This window comes from Amphiura filiformis, chromosome 10 (genome assembly GCF_039555335.1).
Source record: "Amphiura filiformis chromosome 10, Afil_fr2py, whole genome shotgun sequence".
NCBI classification, from domain to species: Eukaryota; Metazoa; Echinodermata; class Ophiuroidea; order Amphilepidida; family Amphiuridae; genus Amphiura; species Amphiura filiformis.
The window spans coordinates 18,920,872-18,946,526 of NC_092637.1; the positions used below are offsets into that span (position 1 = coordinate 18,920,872).

The 25,655-nt window shown below is 37.5% G+C and overlaps 1 protein-coding gene across 1 annotated transcript in view; it reads left to right on the plus strand.

Moving 5' to 3' along the window:
• Window positions 1–25,655, plus strand: part of LOC140162614 (transformation/transcription domain-associated protein-like) — a 162,624-nt gene that overhangs the window by 129,201 nt on the left and 7,768 nt on the right. The window contains 9 exon segments of the mRNA XM_072185881.1: window positions 2,559–2,807; window positions 4,740–4,927; window positions 5,539–5,638; window positions 6,126–6,423; window positions 6,903–7,104; window positions 7,755–7,862; window positions 8,334–8,450; window positions 9,249–9,281; window positions 24,273–24,488. Of these exon segments, the coding sequence (XP_072041982.1) occupies window positions 2,559–2,807; window positions 4,740–4,927; window positions 5,539–5,638; window positions 6,126–6,423; window positions 6,903–7,104; window positions 7,755–7,862; window positions 8,334–8,450; window positions 9,249–9,281; window positions 24,273–24,488 (1,511 nt within the window).

Sequence of the window (25,655 nt, forward strand, 5' to 3'; positions counted from 1 at the left end):
AATGGTTTAAAATGTTGGAAACCTGCATATTTTGACCATTTTTAGGGCAAATTTTGCCCTAAAAATAGCCTAAAAATGTCCATAAACTTTTTAAATATGGTCCAAAGTAACTCGGATTTCTTTTTATTATAATGTAGAAACACGACAGTGTATTTAAAACTGCATAAAAATGCCACATTGATGTACTCATACACTTCAAAATTGTAAATGAAAATAATTTTTTGATCTTATTTGGCTATGAGCTCATTAATTATTCATGAGCTAATTTGCATAAAATTTACATAATTAAATATTAAACTTGTTTTTCTAAAAGCTTAAAGTCCAAGCTTGCCAATGGTATGCCACTTATTGGTTTTTACCCAACCAATAACACTGCAACGCAATAGTTAATATGATACCTCCACACCACTCAAATGTACCACTTTTGTCGGGGTAATAGAATAGGGTTAAAATAACAATATGGAATACAACAATGATAATAAAAATCACACAAGGCAGCCTTTTGAGATACGAAAGTATGCGATGCAAATGAAGAATTGGGCAAAAATAATCTGAAGCTTATTATATTTTTCTAGATTTCTTATAAGTAGTATAGTACACCTAAAAGATTGTTTATGGTAATAGTGTTGTAAATGTTCATCAGCATTGCTTATGAAAGCCAACCCTGTTTCTGTTGGTTCTATTCCTGATGACTTTGGGTTCGTATTGTGCATCGCACAGATTACACTGGAATCAGTTTGTAAAGTTGGCACAATTATATTGTTGCATGCATGCCCTCTAACCTTGTAGATTGGTGTGCTAACAGTATGCAACGTGCAGAGATGTAAGTTTTCAGGCTTTTGCCTGAATTCAGGCTTTTTTGTCATCCATATTTCTTTTATTTTCAGTCTGTTCCATTCTGGTCATTTTTACACTGTTTTTCAGGCTTATTCAGGCTTTTTGTCAAATGTGGGCTTTCATCCCTGAACGGGCTGCATAAAAAAAAAACTTGGGCTGCTTTCAAGGTGTGGCAGTAGTTGACTATGAATTCCTTTTAGGTTGTCGATTTTCACAGGCTGTGATATCAGCCATAGGATCATACAAATTTATCTAAAAATGTTGATAGTATATAGAATATTTATAGCAACATAAGACATTTCGTGTCATTAAGGCCAAAAAAAAAATTGTTTGTTTGTCCACGTCCGACCGACCGTGTACCCTGGTCCCGACCGTGTTTCTTTTTTTTTTGTAATTTGCGTTGAATGTGCTAGTAAAACAGTGGTTAGTATAAATTTAAAGAAAGAAAATGAACAGTATAACATGCAGAACCATCTCAAGAGTTAAATCAGTAAAGTGCTGTGTGTTTGACTTAATTACCAGTCTTCAAATTGTCAGTTTCAAGTGCAATATCTGTAAAAAATTTTTTTTTTTAAATCCGACCTACCGACCCAACTGTTTCATAAGCCTCTATGGACAAACAAACCTTCCTTTTTTTTTGGCCTAAGGGTTATGATAGCTTATCTTGTTTCTATATTTGGTAAATAAGACATTCTGCATGCATAACTGGTATCATGTGTTACAGATTATGTGTAGAATCAATTGCTATAGTATAATATTATATGAGGATAAATGTAATTTACATAATGTTATTTTTATTAGTTTAGATGTATATAACTATTGCATTGACATGACATTTTAGATTTTGGAAATGATCATGGGAAAATTATGGAATTTTGGACTTGGGAAATAATAATCATGGAAAAGTCATGGAATTTTGGACATGTTCTAGAGAAGAATTACAAGTCATAGACTTTTGTTTTGGGTCAAAGATATTTTGCAAAATCGTGGAAAAATTTGTAGAATCTTTTTTTATTAAAAGAAAGTGAGAGCGCAAACTTATAAAAATGAATAAGAAACAGAGAAGACAATGTTTGAGCATAAAAGTGGAAAGCAAGGCCGGCTCAATGAGGGACAAATAAACTTTAAGTATGTTGATGTATTTATCTCCTAGTAATTTGTGATTCGGACATTAATAAGTCGTGGAATTTTATGGAAAATCTTTGGGAGCCCTATTAATTATCCAAGCTTCTTAGGTAACCGTCATTTCTTTTGACCTTTTGGTATACCTTGAAAGACTATGCAAATGAAACCGAAACTACATCATTTGCATACTGGCGGTCAACCATGTCAATGCGCGCAGTTATGATCTGCGCATTGACAATGACAAAGTCTCGGTTATATTGCAAAGAATTCTGGGAATTTAGAAAAGGTGAATTACATTAGAAGTTCATGTCAAATGGGCTATTCCATTTAAAATGGAAGATTTTGGAAATATCATCCACCAGGGGAGTATGGATATCAAATGGAAAGAGCATAATAGGCAGTTCCATTTGAATTTCATACACCCTCTGAGAAAGATTCAACCTGAATCTTCCGCAAATGGAGTGTGAGTTTCAAATAGAGCGGGTTAATATGCTCATTCCATTTGAAATTCATACTCCCCCTGTGAAAGATAAGTCCAAAATCTTCCACAGAGGGAGTGTGGACTTTAAATGGATTTCCTCTGATTTCTTTTGCAGTCAAGAGCAGCGAATATACCTTGGCACAGTTGCGCCAATCAGCAGCCCAAAAGTCAGACGCCACTACGACAGCGACACCATCATCCCAAACAACCACTACGGCATCAACCACTAGTACCACCTCTTCTTCCGCTGCGAGTCTAGTGTCCTCTGCTACTACAGCCACTACTACCACCGCAGCTTCTGCAGATGGTAGCGGAGATGGTCCAGCAAGTAAAGTTACTGCTGGTGATGCAAGCAAGAGTAATTGTAAGTGAACTGTAGGTGTTGCTAGGTGCACTATTGTGAAGCCCAAAGTGGGCTACTTGACATGATTTGTTGTTTCCAAAATGTAAATTTGTACAGCTTTGTCTTGCCTGGCTCACAATACAGCATTAGAAAAAGAAAAACCTGTAGCCCTTTGTCAAGTCCACTAATGTTTGGTGGTAAAGCAAGGCAGACTTAACAATACATGGGTATAATAGAGGTTATCCACTTCACTCATGTGTGACTTCTAACGAAAGGCGCTGATTCCCCTAGTATTCCTCATTCAAACCAATTCAATGCACAACCTCGGTGTTACTTGCGTGACTTTGTTTATTTATTTTATTTATTTATTATGCTTCATCACTGGCTCATATACAATTACAAAGATAAATATATTATATAAATATTGCACATACTAATAATCAAGACAAAGTAAAGAATAAAATGCCAGCGAAAAGAATGGGACAAACAGGTGCAAAATCACCTCTAGGACCATCCCACCTTTCGATTTTTGAAAACAAATTATTGGAAATAAAACCCCATCACAGCCCCATCCCAAATTAAATAAGCCTGCAATTCGAGCATCTGCAGTAAGAGCTCCAAGAGCATGTTTTCAAAGAACAAAAATTTTGAGTAAAATGAGAATTCAAAAATTCAACCACCCCGGATTTGAAGGAAGAAAAGGAACCGGCTGCCCTTGTAGACAAAGGCAGCTGATTCCAAAGCTGCACAATGCGATTAAAATAAAAAGTCATGTGCGCTTCGGTTTTGCAACGTTGAATTTTGAGTTTAAATGGATCGGAAGATAATCTAGTGGTGGGATGGTCCTTCCCATTCCCTTGGCTGAATTTAACATAATTATTGACATTAATATCATAGTGATAGTGGCGGACTATTTTGAAACAGTCATGGTTGCACAACCAGGTACTTCTTTTGAAAGTCCTAAACAAGGTATAGGACTATCGCTGATAGGATATGCAGCTTATAGAACACAGATAACCTCTATTGAATTCTAAATAATTGGCTTGATGAACATTGAGATTTTCTTCAGAGATGAACATTGAAATTGATTCTCTTTACACTATTATATATGAAAAAAATCCCGATTGATTTTCAAAATATGGTAATTATTAAGGCATTACTCAGTCGATGATGATAACATACCCTTCTCCACACATAGTGTATAGTGAGTGACAACAGATTCTTGTTTTCTGAGGCTGTGAGTGCGATTGGCATTTTAGTCACTTCCAGACCCCCAGCAGAACACCACTTCCCAAAATCAACCAATAGATCCACTTTTAATGGAAATATACTACAATATGCCAAAAAATTCCACATTTTTGCAGAATAAAATATAAAATCTTCTATGTAGACCCAAAAAGTCTACTTTAAGGTGACAAAAAAGGCAGACAGACCTTACAAGTAGGGTCGGTCGAGTGGGGTGTTTTGGTTGTTTTTTTTCTTTTTTAGCAAATGACTATAAAAATCACCAAAATATGTGGATAAATTATTATTTTGTTTGTTATTTTTTTTGCACACATTTTTTCAGTAAAAATAAAAGCTTCTTTTTGCTGATTTTTACATGCATACAGTTTCTGTCAAACTCGATCCACTTTTGGCCAAAAAATGGCTGAATTTACACGCATGCAGCAATTTTTTTTTAATCTGAAAAATGGAGAAATTGTTTGGTTTTTTTTCATCGCCTTGAGCGCTAATATACAGACTACAAAAAAATCTTACTGTTTTTCAAATTTAATGCGGTTTTGTTATTTTCCAAAATTTTGTTAAATATCTGCTCTTCAATTTCAGTCCGTTTTCTGCCGTGTTTAGTTTTGGTCAATTTCATAGCTATTTTTATTTGTTTTTTTCTCACACTTCCACATTTTTCTATTGGAGGTTTTATTCTCTTACCAATTTGTTTTTTTAAAATTACAGATGCATCAACCCCAAGTACTAAGTCAACAACGGGACATACCCCCAGCACCACAGGGTTAGGGGCCAGCACAGCCAACCCAGGGCCCATAAGGGCATCGGTACCAATGGTCAGATGTAGTAAGATCATGCAGGTACAGAGGGATCTACACCCTATATTACTGTCATCACTGGAAGGAATTGTGGATCAAGTAAGTGGCACTGTGATTGGTCAATTACATGGTGTAGTCATCTGAGTGACCAATCAAAGTAGAGCTTGTATAATTTGGTTCACCTCAAGTTTGGTAGTGATTTCAATCCTTTTTCGCGTATGCGCTGCAAGCGTGCCAGCAAACCGCCTCTGTACGTGTGCGTGTACAATCAGCACGTTTAACTTAACACGGGTGAATCGATACTGCGGTGAGCAAAATACACGCTTACGTCACTACCGAACTTGAGGTGAACCAAATTATAGATCTTGCAGCTATTTTAAGCTTAAACAGTTAGCCCTGTCTGGCGAGTTCTCCACAGAAGAACTGTCAATACACCTGTTACTTTGATGAGACAGAACAGAATTTACATGGATAAATTTTAACCTTGACTAATTCCCCAAGGAACTTGAACCAAAAGTAGGGCTTTCACTTTAATCTCCTGTTGTTCATCACTGTTTAAAAACTTGTGTCCTGTGCGTCTGTGTGGCACGTCTTGCAAAGTAAACCACACAGGTGACAATGTGTCATTGTCAAACAGTGATGAACAATGGTGAAACATGATTGAATCCCTAAATGTTAACATAAAACTTGTTTCTGTTCATGCTTTACAGATGGTCTGGTTCCGTGAATCTTGGTATGAAGAAGTGCTGAGGCAGCTAAGGTTAGCCTTGGCAAAGTGTCAGGCTGTGGCCTTTGAAAACAGAGGAGCAGGTATGTATGCCCTCTATAGTAAAAAGGGCAGCATCTGATGAGATAATAGGCTATTCCATTTAAAATCCACATTCCCCTTGTGGAAGATTTTGGAAATATCTTACACAGGGGGAGTATGAATTTCAAATGGAATTCACACAGCAGTTCCATTTGAAGCCCACCATCCCTCAATGGAAGATTCAGGTTGAATCTTTCTCAGAGGGTATGAAATTGAAATGGAGCTGCCTAATGTGCTCATTCCATTTGGGGGGGGGGGAGGTTCGAATCCTGGGGGTGCCAAGTGACTTCTTTGTTCATCGTCTCTCCTTTTTCGCATCTTCTTTAACTTCCGATATCAAAAAGCAGGGTTACATGTTAGGGCTAATTACTTAGTAAGTTAATGACAGTGATTATAGCTCTACTGCATGTGGTCTGCATGGATAGATCTCATCACATTTATGGCTGTACAAATAATAAATCCAAGTGTCTTTGTTGTTTGCCCTTGTAGTTGTGGATGCCAAAGTCACACCGCACACACTCAGTTTCGTCAAGAAACTCGTCACCACGTTCGGCGTAGGAATTGAAAACGTCAGCAGTGTTGCAACGACATTCTCCAGTGCAGCGTCCGAGTCTCTCGCGAGACGCGCTCAAGCCACGGCGCAGGATCCAGTGTTCCAGAAGATGAAGACACAGTTTACGTCTGACTTTGATTTCTCTCAGCCGGGAGCCATGAAGCTTCATAATCTTATCTTTAAGCTCAAAAAGTGGATTAAGATTATGGAGGCTAGAACCAAATTATTACCAAAGTAAGTGAGAACTTTGTTATATAATTATTGAATACCTTATTCTCTGTAAATAAACACCCCCCAAACAGTTCCATGACCTTGACCTAAGCCGTTCCCTCTAACATGGGGTTGAGTGGTTGCATCTGTTTCACAATGGCCCTCCATTTCTGTCTGTTTAGGGTTGGTGCCAAGCCAAGACCTAATTATGCAATCTAGCCATCATTTTGGTGGTCTATCTCTGGGTCTGTAACCTTGGATGTGGGCATAGATCAGTATTTTCGCACATTCGATAGCCAATTTCATGATATTCATATGTGTGTAGCCATTGCTATTGAAAGTGTTGACAGTATTTGTTAAAATTCCTTATTGTTTGTGGAGCACCGCAGCACTGCCAGATGGTACTGGCGATATTTTTAATGGGAATTATCATAATTGCAGATACAACGTTATTGCATTAACACAACAAATTGTAACACCCTGCATTTTATTTCCCCAATCAGGTCTTTCCTGATAGAAGAGAAATGCCGTTTCCTGAGCAACTTCTCCTCGAGCACGGCCGACGTGGAGTTACCGGGAGAATTCCTGACCCCTAAGCATGGTCATTATTACGTGCGGATAGCAAGGTTTATGCCCAGGGTTGAGATAGCACACAAACATAATACTGCTGCAAGGAGACTCTACATCAGAGGAAGCAATGGAAAGGTGAGAGTCCGAATCGGGGGTCAGATAATCGAATAGTCACCCAATTTTTATATTAACCATTGGTTTCTATAGTACAGTTAATTATGTGGATGTCCTGCAAACATGGGTCTCTTTTTTAGCCATTCATTATATCAGTGGACCCTTTTCTCTAGGCCAATGTTGGTATATGGATGAGTAATTTTTTTCACAATTTTCCAATTTTTTTCCAAAAATGAAGCAACATTTTTCCTAACTGGCAGTCCAGAGATACAGCCATTTTAGTGTTATTCAAAACAATACAAAGGAAGTGGGATTTTATTATTAGCTGTATCTCGAAATCAATATTCGCGACAAATGGCTCATCTAGCTTCATTGCATCTCATTGATTCTATTTCTTTATATCAAATTTGCAGCAGTGTGGAAAATGTCATAACACCATAAATAATAAGCACCTCCTTACTACCAATGCCCAGAGCACTAATTAGGGCAAAGATGGTAATAGTCTTACTCAACCATATACAAGACTCAAATCTGCAAAATCTGACGCTACTTGACCGTCTTGAAACTTCAAACACGCATTCATCATAGACGTATTTTTAAAATGAAGCTACTTCATCAGAGTTTGCATGAAAATAATGAAAGTTTTGTCTGTGTTGTTTTTTTCTCCATAGATCTATCCATATCTTGTTGTCAATGATGCTTCAATGGGAGAGTCCAGGAGGGAAGAGAGAGTGTTACAATTACTAAGGATGCTCAATCACTTCTTAGCAAAGAGAAAGGTAGGATTGATCATTATACAGCACTTTTATCCGGGAATAAATTGGTTTGGGAAATGACAGCGGGATTCATCAGTAGTACAGCTATGTGTGGTGCCGTTAGGCAAAAAAAAAAGTTTGTTTTCTGTAGTGCGCGCATTACGTTTTTGACAGCTTATTTTGCGCAGTAGAATACCTATTTTAATCTGCAGGTTGAAAGGGGATCATAAATATTCTTGAATATGAGTTTTTTGTGTGTGTCGGAGAGACCCACTGTTAATTCCCATTCCAATTTGCAGCAAAAAAGGTATTTTTGATATTTGAAGACATGGATAAAAAAACAAACATTTTGCATTTGACTTTTTTTTCACAAAAAAACAAACAAAAAAACATTTTTTGGCCTTACCTTGTCATCATTATTGAAAATTGATATTACAATAATTTAATCAACAAACAAAGAAACATATTAATTAATATGGATTTTTCTTTTTTCAGGAAACTGCGAAGCGCCAGCTTCAGTTCACTGTGCCTCGCGTTGTGGCTGTCTCTCCACAGATGAGGCTAGTAGAAGACTGCCCCACGTCGCTATCTCTCTTAGACATATACAAACAAGTAAGTAGTCTCAGCATTAAACGGATACAAACTAATTCATTCTCAACTTATTTTTAGAATATGTCCAGGTTTAGAGATTTCAAATTGACTCCCAATGCAAATTTGATACCTACGATCGAAATATTAATGGTGTTGATAAGAATGTATACGTACATGGCATGCGGGATGGTCATAACACATCAAGGAACGACCTCAGTCATGATCTAAGGAGTGACGCACATTGGTGACATTAGTGCTTGAATTCAATTGCGATTTTCTTTTGCTTTATATCAGTTGTTCAGCTAAAAATTAAAATTGGGCATATCTGACATTCTATTACCTCCATGACCCATTAGTCAAAATCGCGCAGTGTGATTTGTTAAAATTGCGTCATGTGAAAGACCTTAAATTACAATAAAGTGGCCAAGGCAACAAACATAAGTTGCTTTTCACATAACAGTGCACAGCAATGCACGATGCAGTATAGGCGCTGTTACACATTCTACGCAAAACATTGCGCTTGGTTACACGTTCGTTATTTCCGCAATACCCGCTGTCACGTAGTCTTTGGCTACGCGTACGCGCTCAACTTTGAAGTTAACAACTTAAAATCATATTTTCTCTATTAATCACACTATTTTATGGTAATAGAATAATAATGTGTCCTTGGCAGTAAAAACATTTAAATAATGGGTTAGGCTGGGCCTCACCCATTATTTATGTTTTTACTGCTTGGGACTCATCATTTATTTTGGAGAAGGATGATATTTTATTACAGATAAATTACATCCAGTCCAATTGAAACTTTGTGTCTTTCAGAAAATATTAAAAGCTATGAACCAGATGGGCAAGGTAAGACTAACTATTATACTATTAGGGACTGTTCACAAGCACTTGTAAGGGGGGGGGGGGGCCTGATGCAAAATTTTTGCCCCCCCTAGGGGGGCCCGGAAAAAAATGACCACAAATTTTCCTGGAAAAATTAAGTTTATATGCTTTTCTATGGGGTTGACCCATAATTTTCATGTCAAAAGGGGGGGCCCTGAAAATTTTGAGGTCTGTAAAGGGGGGCCCCAAAAAAAATTTCGCGATAAAATTTTTTTGCATCAGGTCCCGCCTTACAAGTGTTTGTGAATGGTCCCTTATATTCTACTGTATTTTTTCCTTATCAACTTGTTGGCTATGGGCTATTCCAGTTATAATCTGTACACCCTCTGTGAAAGTCATGACCTAAAACTTCCACACAGGACATGTGAATATCAAATGGGGTTACCTGAATGGTTGACTTTATTTGCTCCTGTGTGGGAGATTAAGATCATGTCTTCCATAGTGGTTGTATATGGATTTCAACTGGAATCACCCACTGGGTAAACTATTTCACTAAGGTCACCTGCACATTTATAGGTTTAATTTGTGTGGTTAAATTTTGAAATACATGTCACAGATATTCGAGCTTCAATTTCACTGAACTATGTAAACTCCAGTCGATAAGAAATCAAAAAATAAACTTGATCAATAAATAGAGTTGCATGTCCTCTATCTATAGAGCTCTGGTTTTGTGCTATTGACCAACTGTCTAGTTTAAATCCATATACCCCCCTATGGAAAAAGACAATATCTGAATTAATCTCCCACACAGGGGGTGTAGCTTTCAAATGGAGTCATACATTCAGGTAATCCTATTTGAAATTCACACTCCCTCTGTGGAAGATTAAGGTCATGTCTTCCATAGGGGTGTAGGGATATCAACTGGGATGGGCTATTCCAGTTGAAATCCACACTACCCCTGTGGAAGATTTTGGAAATATGTTCAATAGGGGAACAATGGAATTGGTCAGGGTTAATCATTTTGAAACTCATACTCCCCCTGTGTTATGGCTTTACCTTTATCATCCACAACTGGAGTGAGTATTTAAAATGGAAACTACCCAATTGTCTATTCTATTTGAAACTCATACTCCCTCCATGGAAGATTTTAGCTGAATCTTCCACAGGGGTATAATGAAAGACAAAGATAAAGACAATTTATCGTGTCTGACGTCACCTGTCAATCAAACTCGAGCACGGTTTGTTTACAAGTGTCGTGATGATGACTTGCTGAACACGGATTTATAACCGGGCGCCTTATTGTTGATTTTGCACCTTTCGACATGCAAACCATCTCAAAAGTTAGGGCTTTATAGTAAGAAACATTCTTTGGTGAATGCACCATGTCCACAATCCCTAGAAAAGCTGCTTTTTGCCTTGTAAAAGTACGAACTTTTTCGCCATTTGCTGCTATTCCTTTTCTCCGATCAGCACCAGATAGATCGGTCTTCCTTTTTACTGGCGCTGATTAACCTGTGTAAACCAATCAAGGATCGTAATTGATAGTGACATCAGGCGCGATAAATTGCATTTATCTCTGTCTTTAATTATAGTGTGGCTTTTAAATGGAATAGCCCAATACCAAGACCAAAAGATGCTCTTGAGGGCAGGTGTTGAAATGAAGACCTATTATAGATAATAACATCATTGCTCTTCACCATCTGACTCATTAGCTCAGTTGGTAGAGCATCGGTCCAGTGGTCCAAAGGTCCCTGGTTCAAATCCTGGAGGGTCAGTGATTTTTTTTTTCTGTTATTTTTTGTATGGGAAGGCTTTTGTTAAAAAAACATTTCTCTTGTGTTATATCTTGAAGCTGTTGATCAATATTGTAGCATGTGCTATCCATACCACAGAGATTGTCCTTTTATAGTAAGCAGGCAGGCTTTTCAATCAGTTGGTTGCACCATGCTTTGGAAATAAAATAATTACTTTTGGGTTGGAATTTTCAACATTTCACACTTACGTTTCATGAAGGGGGGTCAGCCTCCTAACTAAATTACTTTCGGTTTTTGGGAAGTCATTGAACTCTTGGTTTGTTCCCTTAGAAGCAACTCCTTTGTTCTGCATGCTCATTATATTTCTAGTCGATTCATAAATAATGATGTATAATGAATAATGAAAGACAGATAAAAAGACTAAATCACGTCTGACGTCACAGTCAATCAAATTCCCTGATAGGTTAATAGCGCGTAAAAGGAAGGCCAATTTATCTGGTGCCGATCGGAGAAAAGGAATAGCAAAAAATGGCGAAAAATTACATACTTTTTCAAGGTAAAAGCAACTTTTCTTGGCATTGTTGACATGGTGCCTTCGGGAAAGAAAGTTTCCTACTATAAAGGCCTAACTTTTGAGATGGTTTAAATGTTTGAAGGTGCAAAATTAACAATAAGGCACCCGGTAATACCGCTGCGTTCAGCAAGTCATCATCACAACACTTGTAAACAAACTGTGCACAAGTTTGATTGACAGATGGCGTCAGACGCGATTTAGTCTTTTTATCTCTGTCTTTCATTATAGTTAGCCCTTTGTCTGTTACTCTTATTATTGTTTGTGACACTTTTGCAACAACGTATGTGAAAATAGGATTTCATCATTAGGCATAAAAAATAATTGTTTGATTGGCATAACATAAAAAAATTGGGTAGGTCGGTCGGCAATTTTTGTTTACACACATGTTAAGCGGTAAATTGCGTATACATGATAAAGGCCTTGGAACTTTTTTTTTGTTTCTTTATTTTTAATTTTCTTCTTTCTTTTTTTTTTCACTAATTTTTTTAAAGTCTAGGGTCGGGCCTATTTTTAGGGGTTACGCCAATCAAACAATTTTTTCAGGCCTTATATGAGCAAGACAACAACATCAATACTTTTCTTACATCATTGATTTTAATTTTATTTATGTATTTATTTTATTTATTTATTGTCGTTGTTGACATTGTTGTTCGTCATAGGTTTATCATCGTCATCTCTGATGATAAAAAATATCAATGAAATGAAATATTTACCACAGCAAGCCTTGTTATCCGTACTCATGAAGGATACTTGGGGTATTGTCCTGTAGGCCCTAAGTGTGTGCACTCATGACATGCACAATGTGTATAAATCAATGGGACATGCTACAGTAAACATAGATGAAAATTGCAATTTTTGAATCTCTACCTTCCATCGGTGTTTCCTTCATAACTTGGCGATATCTGCTTCAATTGCCATTATTAATATCTCAAATTAAAGATAACATCTTAGGGCTTAGGCCAAAAAATATTGTTTGGTTGCCCTCAGCGGCCGGCCGAAAAAATTAAAAATCTTGGGTCAGGTTCATGGGGTCATGTTCCAAAACTGGTACTTTATTTATTGTGCAGACTGGAGATAATAATAATAATGAACACCCTGAATTTATGCATTTGGGTCTTTTTTTCATTTAAAAAAATTGGTATTTCTTACAGATCTGATAGCTCATGATTTAAGTAGGTGATGATATAATCATAATGTGCTAGTTTGAAGTAGTGTTATTTCAACGCATTGGAATAGGAATCGAATTGAAATTGATTTTTCGAAATGTTTATTTTTTTATTTCAATTCAATGCATTGAATCGAAATGTTGTTATTCTTTCATTTCAATTCAGTGCATTGAATCAAAATGTGTTTTTGTTCATTTCAATTCAATTCATTGAATCAAAAATATATTTTGTATTTTGATTCTGCTATTTCACCAGTATTGTCAGCTTATATTAGTTACAATAAACTTTCTCCCTGAACTGCTTTTAGCCAAATGCCCGGCAAAATGCATCAGTGTTGGTAATAAGAATTGAATTTGAATATGAATTGAATTCAAATGCTGTGAATTGGAATTGAAATTGGTTAGCAGTTAATTTCAATGCATTGAATTGGAATTGAATCAAAATGATTTAAACCAGAGAAGAATTGAATTGAAATTGCATCAAAATGATTTTATAAAATAAGAATTGAATCTGAATTGAATTGAAATTCATTTTCTGAATCGAAATAACACTAGCTTGAAGCAAAGTCTTTCAGACTGATATATTGTTATTGTCTTTGAAATACCTTTACCATATGCTGGCTCCACTCCGTAACATACAATTTCTGTCCATCCTCCGACATGGCTATACCTTGCGGATTGTCCAACCCACTTATAACGCGCCCTAAACCCTGCTCACGATCCGCCGCATAGCGATACACAGACTTATCGCTCCAATTCACTACAAATATCTCGCCTTGTTTACTGCAACAAACAGAGAAAGGTTCCCAGCGACTGGCATCTGGTGGAGGCTGCACCACCCGGATGTTATTACCGGCGTAGTCCATCACTTGTAAAGTGTTGTTGTTTAAGAACGTAGCAGCGATGTCTCCTTTTGAGGTGACCGCAAGCCACCATGGCTTGTCGAGTGTCGCAAACTTGGTTATAAATTTGCCATCGGCATGGTGAATGGAAATGGTGTTCCCCCATGATAGAGCAGCTATAATCCTACCTCTTGAGTCAACAGTGAGTGCTTTAGGGTTAGACGGTCTTTCGTTCATATCGCACGTAACAGCTTTATGGTATTTCAGCCTGTTGCCATGGCAATCATAAAACAGGATTTCTCCGTCACCGGGGAGAATACATCGGTTGTCTGGAGTAATTGCAATGTCACATAGATGCGCATCGAAAGAGCCTTTGAGAGTACCCCTCAATCGTCCGTGTTTTGAGTAGACTTTAGCATCTCTGATGTTGCTCCAGTCATTACGAGTGACCGAAATATCGCCGTACGGATGCACCGCGATCCCTGACGGATAAGCGACGTCTGGGGATGTACTAAACCCAGCCATTAGCTGCCATCTTTCACCTTTTAACACACCTACCACATTTGGTACAGACATATTCCCAATCTCTTGAACCGCTAGACATCCGAGCATCTCGTCAACTACGTCGGTATTCGTCATCGAATTCAGCTCTTCGAGACTGGTAGTTAACGAAGAGTACACAGAGGAGATGTCATATTTTGATCCCATTTGGATTATTGCGTTCACAAGTTCGCAAGCGTTCTCAGCTTTTGCGAAAGATGCCTGTAGCTCATCTTTAGTCTGCTGTAATTTGATCCGCCTTACTGCTTCAACTTTGAGCAGCCCGGTTTTGTGTTTTTCAAAAAGAGCGTCAACCTGTTCCTTGTACTTTCTTTGCACTGTGTTCAGCTTATTCTTAGCGTCTGTCAATGAAGAAGCAAGTGTCTCCTCTACCGCTTCTGTCCGCTTAATAGCATCCTTGCATCTATTTTTCAATTCTTCCCCTTGCTTCACAAGTTGGCTGAGTCTTGCCGATTGCTTATCGGACGCTTCTGACAGACCGATACAGTCGTGATCCCGACAGTACTTTTTCATAACCATGCAGTCTCGACACACAGGCTTCTTACACGTCTCACAGTAGAACTTCTTGATCTCACCGTCGTGATCTTGGCACTTCTGATCTTGGCTGGTGGTCAGCGGCAGCACAATGCTTCCAGATTGGAGCTCTTTAATGTTGACTATGTTGTGGTTTTGCATGGCTTTGAAAGAGTTGTGCGATTTGTGGCAGGTTTGGCAGAAGAATTCCTTGCAGTCTAAGCAGCGGACTGTTGCTTTCCTGTCTGGTAGATTACAATTACTGCACAGTACCGGGGTGTTCATGTTATCATCCAGCTGAAATTAAATTGAGAGGAAATATCATTACTATTTTGATTACTTGGAATTTTAAAATGTCAAGGTCATTATGGGGTCATTCAAGGTCATCCAGAGTCAAATTGGTTATATCTCGCGCACTGACGGCAATTGAGAAAACTGCAAACCAAGTTTACAAGTACAAGCGTAGACAGTTTCATCTTTGAAAGGTCAAAAGTCAATTCAGCCTATAATATGTTCAAAATCAGTTCAGTAAACTGAGGAAAGTGTATTCATATTGCCACACCCCTGTGGAAGATTTAAGAAAGGTCTTCCACAGAGGGAGTATGTTTTTCAAATGGAATTGACTAAGGTTCATTATTTTGCAACTCGTACTCCCCCTGTATGGCTTTGCCCATATCTTCCACAACTAGAGTAAGTATTTTAAATGGAAGTTACCCATTTGTCTATTGTATTTGAAACCCATACTCCCTCTGTGGATGACATTAGCTAAATCTTCCACAGGGGGCATGTGATTTTCTGATAGAATAGCCCATTACATGTACTTACCTGGAGTTTCTCCAAATCCAGAGTTTCTTGGAGGGAATTAACCATAAAATGAGTAGGAAATCCCGACACGCCTTCTTTAGGGACTACCGCTGGTCTCTTACAATTCGGACATACAATGTGCTTCTGTTCTTTGCAATACCGCTCCAGACATACATGGCAAAAACAGTGTAGGCACGGCAGAGCTTTGGGTTCTTTATATCGATCCAAACAGATTCCGCACTCTAGCAGATCGCGGTCAATTTTCTCCACCAACTTACTGGTAGCCATTATGGATCTCAAATGAGATTGATCAGCTTGTGTACATGTTGCCATACTTTTGTTAGTGTGGTATATTAAGCACCTTGTTAAGGTGGTATCATGCGGCACTCAAGTAGCCAAATTTCAAGTCATAATGGGGAAAAGCGTACTATTTGGGTGCTTTAACTGTTAAGAAGTCATTGAATAGAGAAGAGCCCACATGCTTAAAACTGATCAATATAAAGTTGCCAGTCATAAGAATTTGCAAAATTCATCAATTTAAGTCAAATATCATAAAAATACCAGGCTCTGACACTTGTATCATTGCAGCAAGGTGGCTTTTTCTGAGGTGCTTGGAGCCATTGGAAGTAGCCCAATTGTGAGGTTTAAGTGCATTTTGGCAACCCAGCATCTGTAATGTCTTCTTTATAAAATCTGTGATAACATCCTTGTGATGATGTCAATATCAGACAGGGTTGCCAACACCACAATTTGGTAGCCCAATTGGGCGACTTCCAAAATGTCCCCGCAAAATTGAAACTGTTTTCTCTCCCATAGAGACCAAATGTTTAGAAAAAAAATTGGTGGATGTTCGACATTGGCTTTTGTTATTTTTGGTAACATTGTGCCCCATAGAAACCATTGGTTAAAAGTAAAATTGGGTGGGTTTTTTTTTTTGCGATTTGGGCTGACAATGTTTAGCAACCCTGGTATCAGATGATGCTACCACAATAAAATGTGATAACAATTCCGCATTACACAGTAAGACTATCAACTTGTGATTGCATAGCATAAACATTTGTTTTGATTATGCATTACATAGTAGATATATATATATCCTAGGGTTAATTCCCAGTAGATTTATTCTTAGCTTGTCATGTGTTTAGAAAATTATTAGAAATTTACGCAAGTGGGTATTTAGGTCATGGCAAGTTTTACTAAAGTTTGTAGTGAAAATATAGTGGTCAAAACAGGTTGTTTTAACACTTGTTTGCCGAAATGATTAATGATAGATAACAATATTTATCAAGGATGGACATGATCGTATCATTAAGTTAGGGTATATCATGTAAACATATCTGTAACTAATGTAGGTTGAAGAAAGAAGCTGAAAATTGCAGCGGATCAAACTTTAAGGGCTCGGATAGCAATGTTTTCATGTATTTTTTGCGGGACCTGAGAGCAGACATATGGAATTGCATTTTGAAAACAAGGAATGTCCTTTTGAAATCAAATAATTTTGATTTTTTTTTTTAATTCGGGAAAAATAATACACATTTTAAGGTAAATGATTAAAAATTGATATTTTTGATATTTCACAGTCATCAAAGTAAATTATAATCTAATGATAAAAAGTGTACTATGTAGCTGAGACAAAAAGCCTTCCATCATATAAAAACTTTGACCTTTCCTATTGAAGATATATAGATTTATTTTCCAAAAACACCAAAACAATTTAGGTCTTTTGGGGAAAAAATGTATATCTTCAATATGAAAGGTCAAAAGTTTCAATTGATGGTCAGCTTTTTATCCCAGCTACATACACTTTAAGTATATATATCATTAGATTTATTAAGTTGACTTCGGGGACTGTTAAATATCAAAAATATTAAATTTTAATAATTTGCCATAAACTTTTCAATTTATCGCGAAATTCAAAAAATCAAAATTATTTGATATCTGAATGACATTCCTCGTATTCAGAATGCACTTTTATCCAATTTCTTAGTGAAATTTTAAACCTCAACCTTACAATTGTGCAAATACACCAGTGACATGCTATAAGACAAAAAAAATTGATTAGCGTAACATAAAATAAATTGGGGTAGGTAGGTTGGTATTTTTTTGGTTAAAGACTACTAAATCTTATCAGTTTTCATAAACGAAGAGACAGTGATACATACAGGGTATTATGAGACGGTTAAAATGTATAGTTATTTTCTTTATTTTTGACTTCTTTTCAACTTCAAACTGTCACAAACTACTTTGCTCCATTTTAGAGCATTTAATATTGGCAAGGTTGGTAGTATATTTAGGTTAGGTCGAGTGATGCCAATCAAACAATTTTTTGGCCTAATTGTACCATCCCTTGCTCTGTATAGACTCATTAAAAGTACATCAGTTGGAGACTTTATTTATCAACTGTCGTAAAATTAGAGATAAAAAAAAAACTTGATATGAAGGTCTATCTTTGATTGTATTGATATAGTAGGATTATTTGCAGCAATGAAAAACAATCCTGTTGTACAGGCCGACTGACCCAGATTTTGCATTTTGGGAGAATATTTTTTATTAGTTTGCTAAAATCATGCAAAATTCCACCATTTTTTGGCCAAATGATTTTGACTGAAATTTGTTGTAAACAATTCCGAACATTTTCAAAATATGTTTGCCAAAGATATATTTTTCAAGTTTTCGGTTGCACTTCACAGGCGCATTATAGCAATCAATAGACCAATTTTTCAAACAAATTGTTTTGCCAAGTCAAACACAAATTTTCTTAGTTTTTACAATTTTTCCATAAATTTTGGGAAACTTTAAAATTGTGGCTACAGTGAGGCAAAATGGGGATATATTCCAAAAAGAAAATTGAGAACATTTTTGAAAAAAGGACCCATTCATAAACCAAAACACAGCAAAATGAGTTGCAAATTTTTGTTCAAGTATTAGATTTAATTTACAAAATAATTAACAGTATTAGTGAAAATATTTCATTATGTATAAGAATGAATGTATATTTTCAAACTTGAGTCGGAGGAGAGTAGGAAAATTGCATTCCGCATTGGATTTTAAAACTTTGTGACATACATATTTTTTCTTGGGGGACCATCTGAAAAACAAGTCATTGTCTTTGAAATATTTTTACTACACTCAGCCTGTGTTCTGCTACATATACCTGCTTTCCATCCTCAGATACAGTGATACCTTCAGGCTGATCAAGTCCGGTGGCGACACATCCCAGACACTGATCACCATCTGCTGTGTACCGATACACGGCTATAGGGTTCCCACGATTCACAACAAATATCTCGCTTTGCCTACTACAGCAGACACCGTAAGGCTTCCAATCAGTGACTCCTTGAGGAGGCTGCACTTCTCTGACATTATTCCCAGAGTAATCCATCAGTTGTATGGTGTCACCAATCGCAGCAGCAATGTCTCCCTTGGAGGTGACAGCAAGCCAATCCGGTGCATCAGATGTAGCAAACTTGGATATGAGTTGGCCGTCTGCATAGTGGATGGAGATTGTTTTGCCGTGTAACCCAGCTATGATCCTGCCTCTTGAGTCTACAGCTAGTGCCCTAGGAGTGGATGGTTGGTTGTTTGTATCATAGGTACATGCCTCCCCTCCCTCTCTAAATCTCTCCTCCCGTCCACTCTCAATCTTCTCTCTGCTAGTGATATCCCTCTTTTCATCCCTCCCTCCTCCCCTCCATCCCTCCCTCCTTCTTGGGGACTATTCAGCTTCTTCCCTTGGCTGTCATAAAATATAAGCTTAGCTTTGCCTGGGAGGATGTATCTATTATCTGGAGTGATGGTTATGTCGTACAGGTCGGCGCAAAATGGACCTTGGAAGGTATGCTTGACCTCTCCAGTCGGTGAAAATACTTTGGCGTACTTGTTGTTTACGGAACTCTTGGAATGCGTTACTGCAATATCGCCGTCTGGGTGAACAGCAATTCCCAGTGGGCGATTCAATTCAGGCTTTGTACTAAACTGTCCGATTTGCTTCCATCTCTCACCTTTCAACTCGCTAACTGCATCAGGAACTGGTATCTTTGTGATTTCCTCTACATCAACATACCCCAACATCTCATCTGCAGCCTTAGGTTTAGTCAGCTTATCGAGGTTCTCTAGCCTTGCCGATAATTTCGGGGAAAATGATACTATGGAATAATCTGATCCCCTCTGGGTGGCTTTAGCGGCAAGATCACAGGCATTCTCAACTTCGGCCAGAGATTCCAGAAGCTCTTCTTTTGTTTGACGCAGGTAAAGCATTCTGGCATCTTCTATTTCAGCTAGATCTTGTCGGTATCGATCCACCTGCTGCTTGTAGTTGGACTCAATGACATCCACCTGCCTACTTGCTTCTCCTAAAGAAGTAATAAGCTTCCTCTCCACTCTGGCAGTCTCCTGGATAGCATCTTGGCATTCCTTCTTCAGCTTGTCACCTTTCTTAGCAAGTTGGACCAGCCATGCAGCTTGCTCCTCAGATGCTTCTTTCAGAGTGGTATAGTCATGATCTCGGCAGTGTTGTCTCATCGCAATGCAGTTTCGGCATACAGGCTTTTTACAAGTCTCACAGTAGAGCTCCATGGTCTTTCCCTTGTGATCGTTGCATTGATGATCTTGGCTCGTTGCAAATGTCTGCGAGGTACTTGGTGATTCTAGATCACCAATACTGACTATGTTGTGGTTTTGCATGGCTTTGAAAGAGTTGTGTGATGTGTGGCAGGTTTGGCAGAAGAATTCCTTGCAGTCTAAGCAGTTGACTGTTGCTTTGTGGTCTGGTAGATTGCAGTTGGTACATTGTGTGTAAGCGTCTCCTACCTTTAAAGAAAAAAGAATGAGTTTTAAGCTGTAAATTTGGGAAAGCATAATTGTAGATTTTGAGGAAAGACTTTGGCTTGCTAGCCATAGGCTTCAACATAAAAGTCCAAGTTTTGAGATATTTACTCAAAATATCAAGGGCTTTCACAAGAACCACTGAACCAATACTAGGCTTGTTTGTACTCATTTTAATTCATTTTTCATGCTGATTCCAAATATGGTCATGACATTAACAATTCTGAATGTTTCTAATTTTTTAGCAAATCTAAAACTTGATTAGCCGTGTGGAGAGGGTAAGATAATTCACATTCTAACTAAAAGCTCAATTGATAAGGCCAGTGATTCTTGGGCTTAACACAATCAGACTTTCTTTACAAAACATTTTACTTCACTGCGTTGTTCAACATTCAACAAGCATTAATTAAGTCAATTTAATCGTCAGTGCACTAAGTGTTTATGTTGAAAATTACTTGGAACTTTAATTTGCTATCTCCAGAGTCGACTGGCCATATTCAAGCCCATAGTGAGGATTTATTTTGGGGCGGGATACATTGGGCTCAAAAGTAGAACTTTGGTTAATTTTTCCTTCAAAGAAGGCCTATTTCAAAGTTTTTACCAAAAGTAGTTGACTTTTCCCACTTGAGTGGAGGTCTGAGACTAACTTGACATCTCGTCCAATCAGTGTTTACTCTCTTTGGAAATTGAGTGTGCCAAATGATGCATTTTCCCAAAAAATTTGCCCGATTTTGGCTCAGTAATTCTTCAAATTGACCAATTGTATTCAGGGTTGTTTGATTTAAATCACGCCGATTTAAATCAGTGATTTAAATCACTTGATTTTTTAATAAAAATCACTGATTTAAATCAACTTTTTCCATTTTTTACCATTTTTGATAAATGTATGTTAATTTCTAGCTTAAATTGACTGTTTAACTTCATTCTTAATGCTTCTACAACTTTTGGATACAATTAAATACCTTTGAGGTGCAGAATTCATCAGATTTGTTTCCCATGATTTTACCAATTTTTTTTCTTTGAAATTTTCACATGTAAAAACACATTTTGATTTTTTGTAAATACCTGGTAGGATTGTGCATATGACTGGCATTCCACTGGTACTCTTTTTACTTTATCATGGGGTATAGCAGTTCTTGGAATAAAAAAAATATAAAAAATCAATTTAAATTTAAAAAAATCCGATTTAAATCAAAAAAATCAACAACCCTGATTGTATTACAACATTGCAAATTTATGTGTGCATCAAATATAATTTTCACTGGGCCAAAATTGCGACATGCAGCCTCTTCAGTGCACCCAATATTTAATTAAACTCATAGCTCGACCAATAAATATGGGCTCAATCGATCCAATTTTATATCATAGTCGGAATGTAATTACGCTATTTTCATAATGCCCCTGTACCCTTGGGGTCTGTTAATTCCCAATTAGGCCTAAAAGATTGGCATAACACAAAAAAAATTAGGGTAAGTCGGTCAGCATTTTTTTTACACACGCATTTTAAGCTGTAAATTGCGTCTCTAGAGGCCCTCTAATAAATGCCTTGGAACTTTTTTTTAAATTTTTTTTTTTATTTCAATTGTTTTAAAAATTCTTTGCAAAAAAAATATGAAAAAATGTCTAGGGTGGGGCCTATTTTTAGAGTCGGTCGGTTTATGCCAATCAAACAATTTTTTAGGCCTTATTGAAATTTGTTGCATTTAAAAACTACAAAGTTTGTTCTTTTTCATACCTTAAGTTTGTCCGAATGCACAGTGTCTTTTGAAGTATTCATGATGAAATGAGCTGGGAATCAAGACACTCCTTCTGTAGGGAATCCAGACACTCCTCCTGTCGTTACTAACTCCTACAGTTGTCTCTGTCCTTTACAATATCTTAATCCAATCAGCTGTGGCAAAAGCCAGGGACCTAGGGGAGTCCTCTTGGTTGCTAGTAGCTATGCAATGCAAGTTTTTGTATCAGTTCATGATCAGCCATTACAGATTTGAAAAGGGGGGAGTTTACTGTCAACTTTATGCATGAACAAACAACTTTAATTCCCTTGCATCAAGTTCCGTGTCATTCACAGCAGTAATTATGTTGCACAAACAAGGGAAAGTCCCTTTCACCGCAATGGTTACATTTTCACGCTCAGTGAATTTCAGTTGAACTTTTAGCAAAGTTCAGCTGGTTGTCAAACCAGCAGGTTATGCTTTGTGCCTTGCAACATAGCACATGTGCAGTATTTTAACATCCCACACTAAACATGCTAAAGATGAAAAGTCAAGATCAACTTTTTTCTATGTTTGCACTGGCAGCCATGTCAGATCAAAAGGGGCATGACCTGCACCTCTATGCAAGCAGTAAACAAAAGTCACAACGCTGTGTTGACATATGTTTACATATCGTAAATTAAATTTTCTATAATGTTTGTTGCTCGTTAGCATAATTTTTGAAGTATTGATTTAAATCTTTTTAACTAGTGGATCACTGAATTATCACTTATTTATCATAGTTTAGAATATGGGTTTTTACTCAAATTTGTAGGTAATTGTGTCATAATTTCAAAACACTGTTATCATAATCATAGCAAATATCATTTTCATCATTGATTGTCAATAATACGATACCTAGTGATGCTTTAGGGAGTGTTCAGATATACCTTGGCGGGACTTGGAATATTTTTTTTATGAATGGGAACTTTTTGGCACCTCCTTTTTTGCAAACCAGAAACATTTTTCACCCCCTCTTCTTTTTAGAGATCTAAAACTTTTTTGACCCCCACCAGGGTATATTTCTGAACACTGAGGCAGAATAATTCACCACTTTGCCATGTTATAAACTTTTCATTGTTTATATAAAATCTTGTAGCCAACAACATGTGGTTAATGGTTGAGTCTTTTCACAAGTGAATTGGATCATGAGGACATTGAACTGAGGCATTTTGGAATGCCCCTGAACTAACATAAATGCATAAGCTTAGGGACCGGGGAGCTTGAGGAGCTCAGCCCCCTCAATAATTTTGGTGCGGGGGTTGGAATACCTTTCAGCCCCCCCCCCCCCCAATAATCCTCGGTGAAGTTAAAAAATTGTGATAAAATAGAGGGAAAATGGGTGTTTGTGACCTATATTTTGCAAAATTTTCTGACTCCGAGGACCCCAATATTATTGATTACCCCCCCCCCTTTGTTGAAACTTAAAAATGTTTCTAAGCCAGTGAAATAAGTGTTGCCACACCCACCATTTGTAGCCCAATTGGGTGATATTTGAATGGTTTCCTGCAACAAACTAATAGTCACTAGAGATATCAGATGACCTTTCAAACTTGATCCCTGATAGATGGTCACATATCTGATACTTAAGTATTTGGTGATCAGTAGTTACTTTTATCTCAAATTTAGACTGGAATGTTTGGCAATACAATCTGTCAGTAGCTTATATCTGGGGTTAAGGTCCACACATGATTATGCAGACTGTATTATTATATTGTCACATTTTTAAACACCAAACTTTTGCATTATTTAGGGGCTGTGCAATATATTATGAGCCCTGGTGTGAGGGTAAAATTGGGGGGGGGGCAAGCAATTTTTGGCAAGCCAGGGGGCAAGACATTTTTGGCACCAATTCTAGGGGCACCTTTTAAATAAAACGCTCTAAAAAAGAGTTAGGAAAACAGTACGGAAACGCTTAAATATGCAAATTTTCTGACTTGCTGCACTCGCAAGATGCATCTACATGTTGACCATTTCCTGGGATAAAGAGGAATTTTGTTCATCCATGAAATCTGCTTTTCACTACAATAAACTTTCTTGCACATATTACATGCTTCTACTTGTGCAATTAATGGATAATTTCCAAATTTTTGTAGCTATTTATAACACATCTGCTTACTTCCTTAATTAACATATTTTGAGGTTCATTTGCATAACTCATTATAATTATGACTATGAAATTAAGTAACAAGATTTTATTCAACTTTCTGTTTTGTCCCCACAGCGTGCAACCAAAGGACAGGTCGAGTATGACGCCCCCATCAACCGTTACTACGAGAGATTAGCAACCGTCCAATCCCGAGGCTCACAAGTCAGCCACCAAGTGTTACGGGATGTACTGAAGGAGGTTCAGACGAACATGATACCCAGAGGCATGCTGAAGGAATGGGCTATTCACACGCTCCCTAATGCTACAGATTACTTTGCATTCAGGAAAATGGTAAGGCTAGCCATGTTTGGTTTTATTTGAACACTTTGGGGTGTAGTGCAAGAAAGGTCTATCTGCAATAGCTGCCAGGTGTCATATGTGTACAATAGAGAATGTATAAATGGTCAATTTGTCTATAGATGACCCGGGCCATCCGGGTACTTATTTTACATGACGCTACACTTACGCTTTTCAACCCACAATAGATCATGGAGCAGAGCGACTAGTTGAAGACTTGTAGCAGAGCTGACTCAGTTTGTTTACATTCTGTTTTGACCTAGAATCAAGCAAATTTCTGGGCCGATTTCGGTAAAATAAAGGTTAAATACTTGGCAAAAATTGCATTTTATGTGAAGCTGAACACATGGACATGTAGAGGAGAGTCTTTATTTTTGTTGTTGGCTGGAGGCCCCATATCGAAAGTTATAGAAATGGTAGTATTTTGGCCGATTTGAAAAGGGACAAACCACAAAAAAATACAAATTTGACTTCTGAATCGGATTTGTTGTCAACGGAGGTCAACGGCTTGTACAGGGCAGCTATTGCAGGTAGGCTTTTCTTGCACTAAACCCTTGACTGTTGAATAAGATGTGGTAAGGTGGAAAACAATGTGCTTTGTGGGATTTCTTTGCAAGAAACAGATGATCAGATTCACATGTTTCATGGGTTTACCCTGAACCCCCGGTCCCCGTACTTTGTGCATCCGCGGGTATTCATGCTTGTCAGTGAACTTTAAAAACATCGCCTTTTGCATCTCATTTCGCGAAGTTTTTAGGGGAAAAACAACCCTTTTTTTAGCGATTTCGCGAATTATTTGCCCTACGACAAAAGCCCTATTTTCGCTAAAACACGAACGATATTTCTAGTATACCCTTTTCTGGCAGATACGCGTAGGCTGCTCGATGAAAATACCCTTTTTTCAATTTCGCGAACATGTGGTTTGAAAAAACACCCCTTTTTTGTGTATTTCACGAAATTTACGACAAGCATGAATACCCGCGGATGCACGGAGTGCGGGGACCGGGACTGAACCGTGAAAAAATGGTATGAATTTGCGTATTTGTACTCATTGCAACTTAATTCAAAATTTTGAAAAAAACAAAAAACATTTTGAAACAGTTTTGAATGAATACAGTAATGTACTAAGTAACCTGGTAATTGGACTTTATATTCATTGGA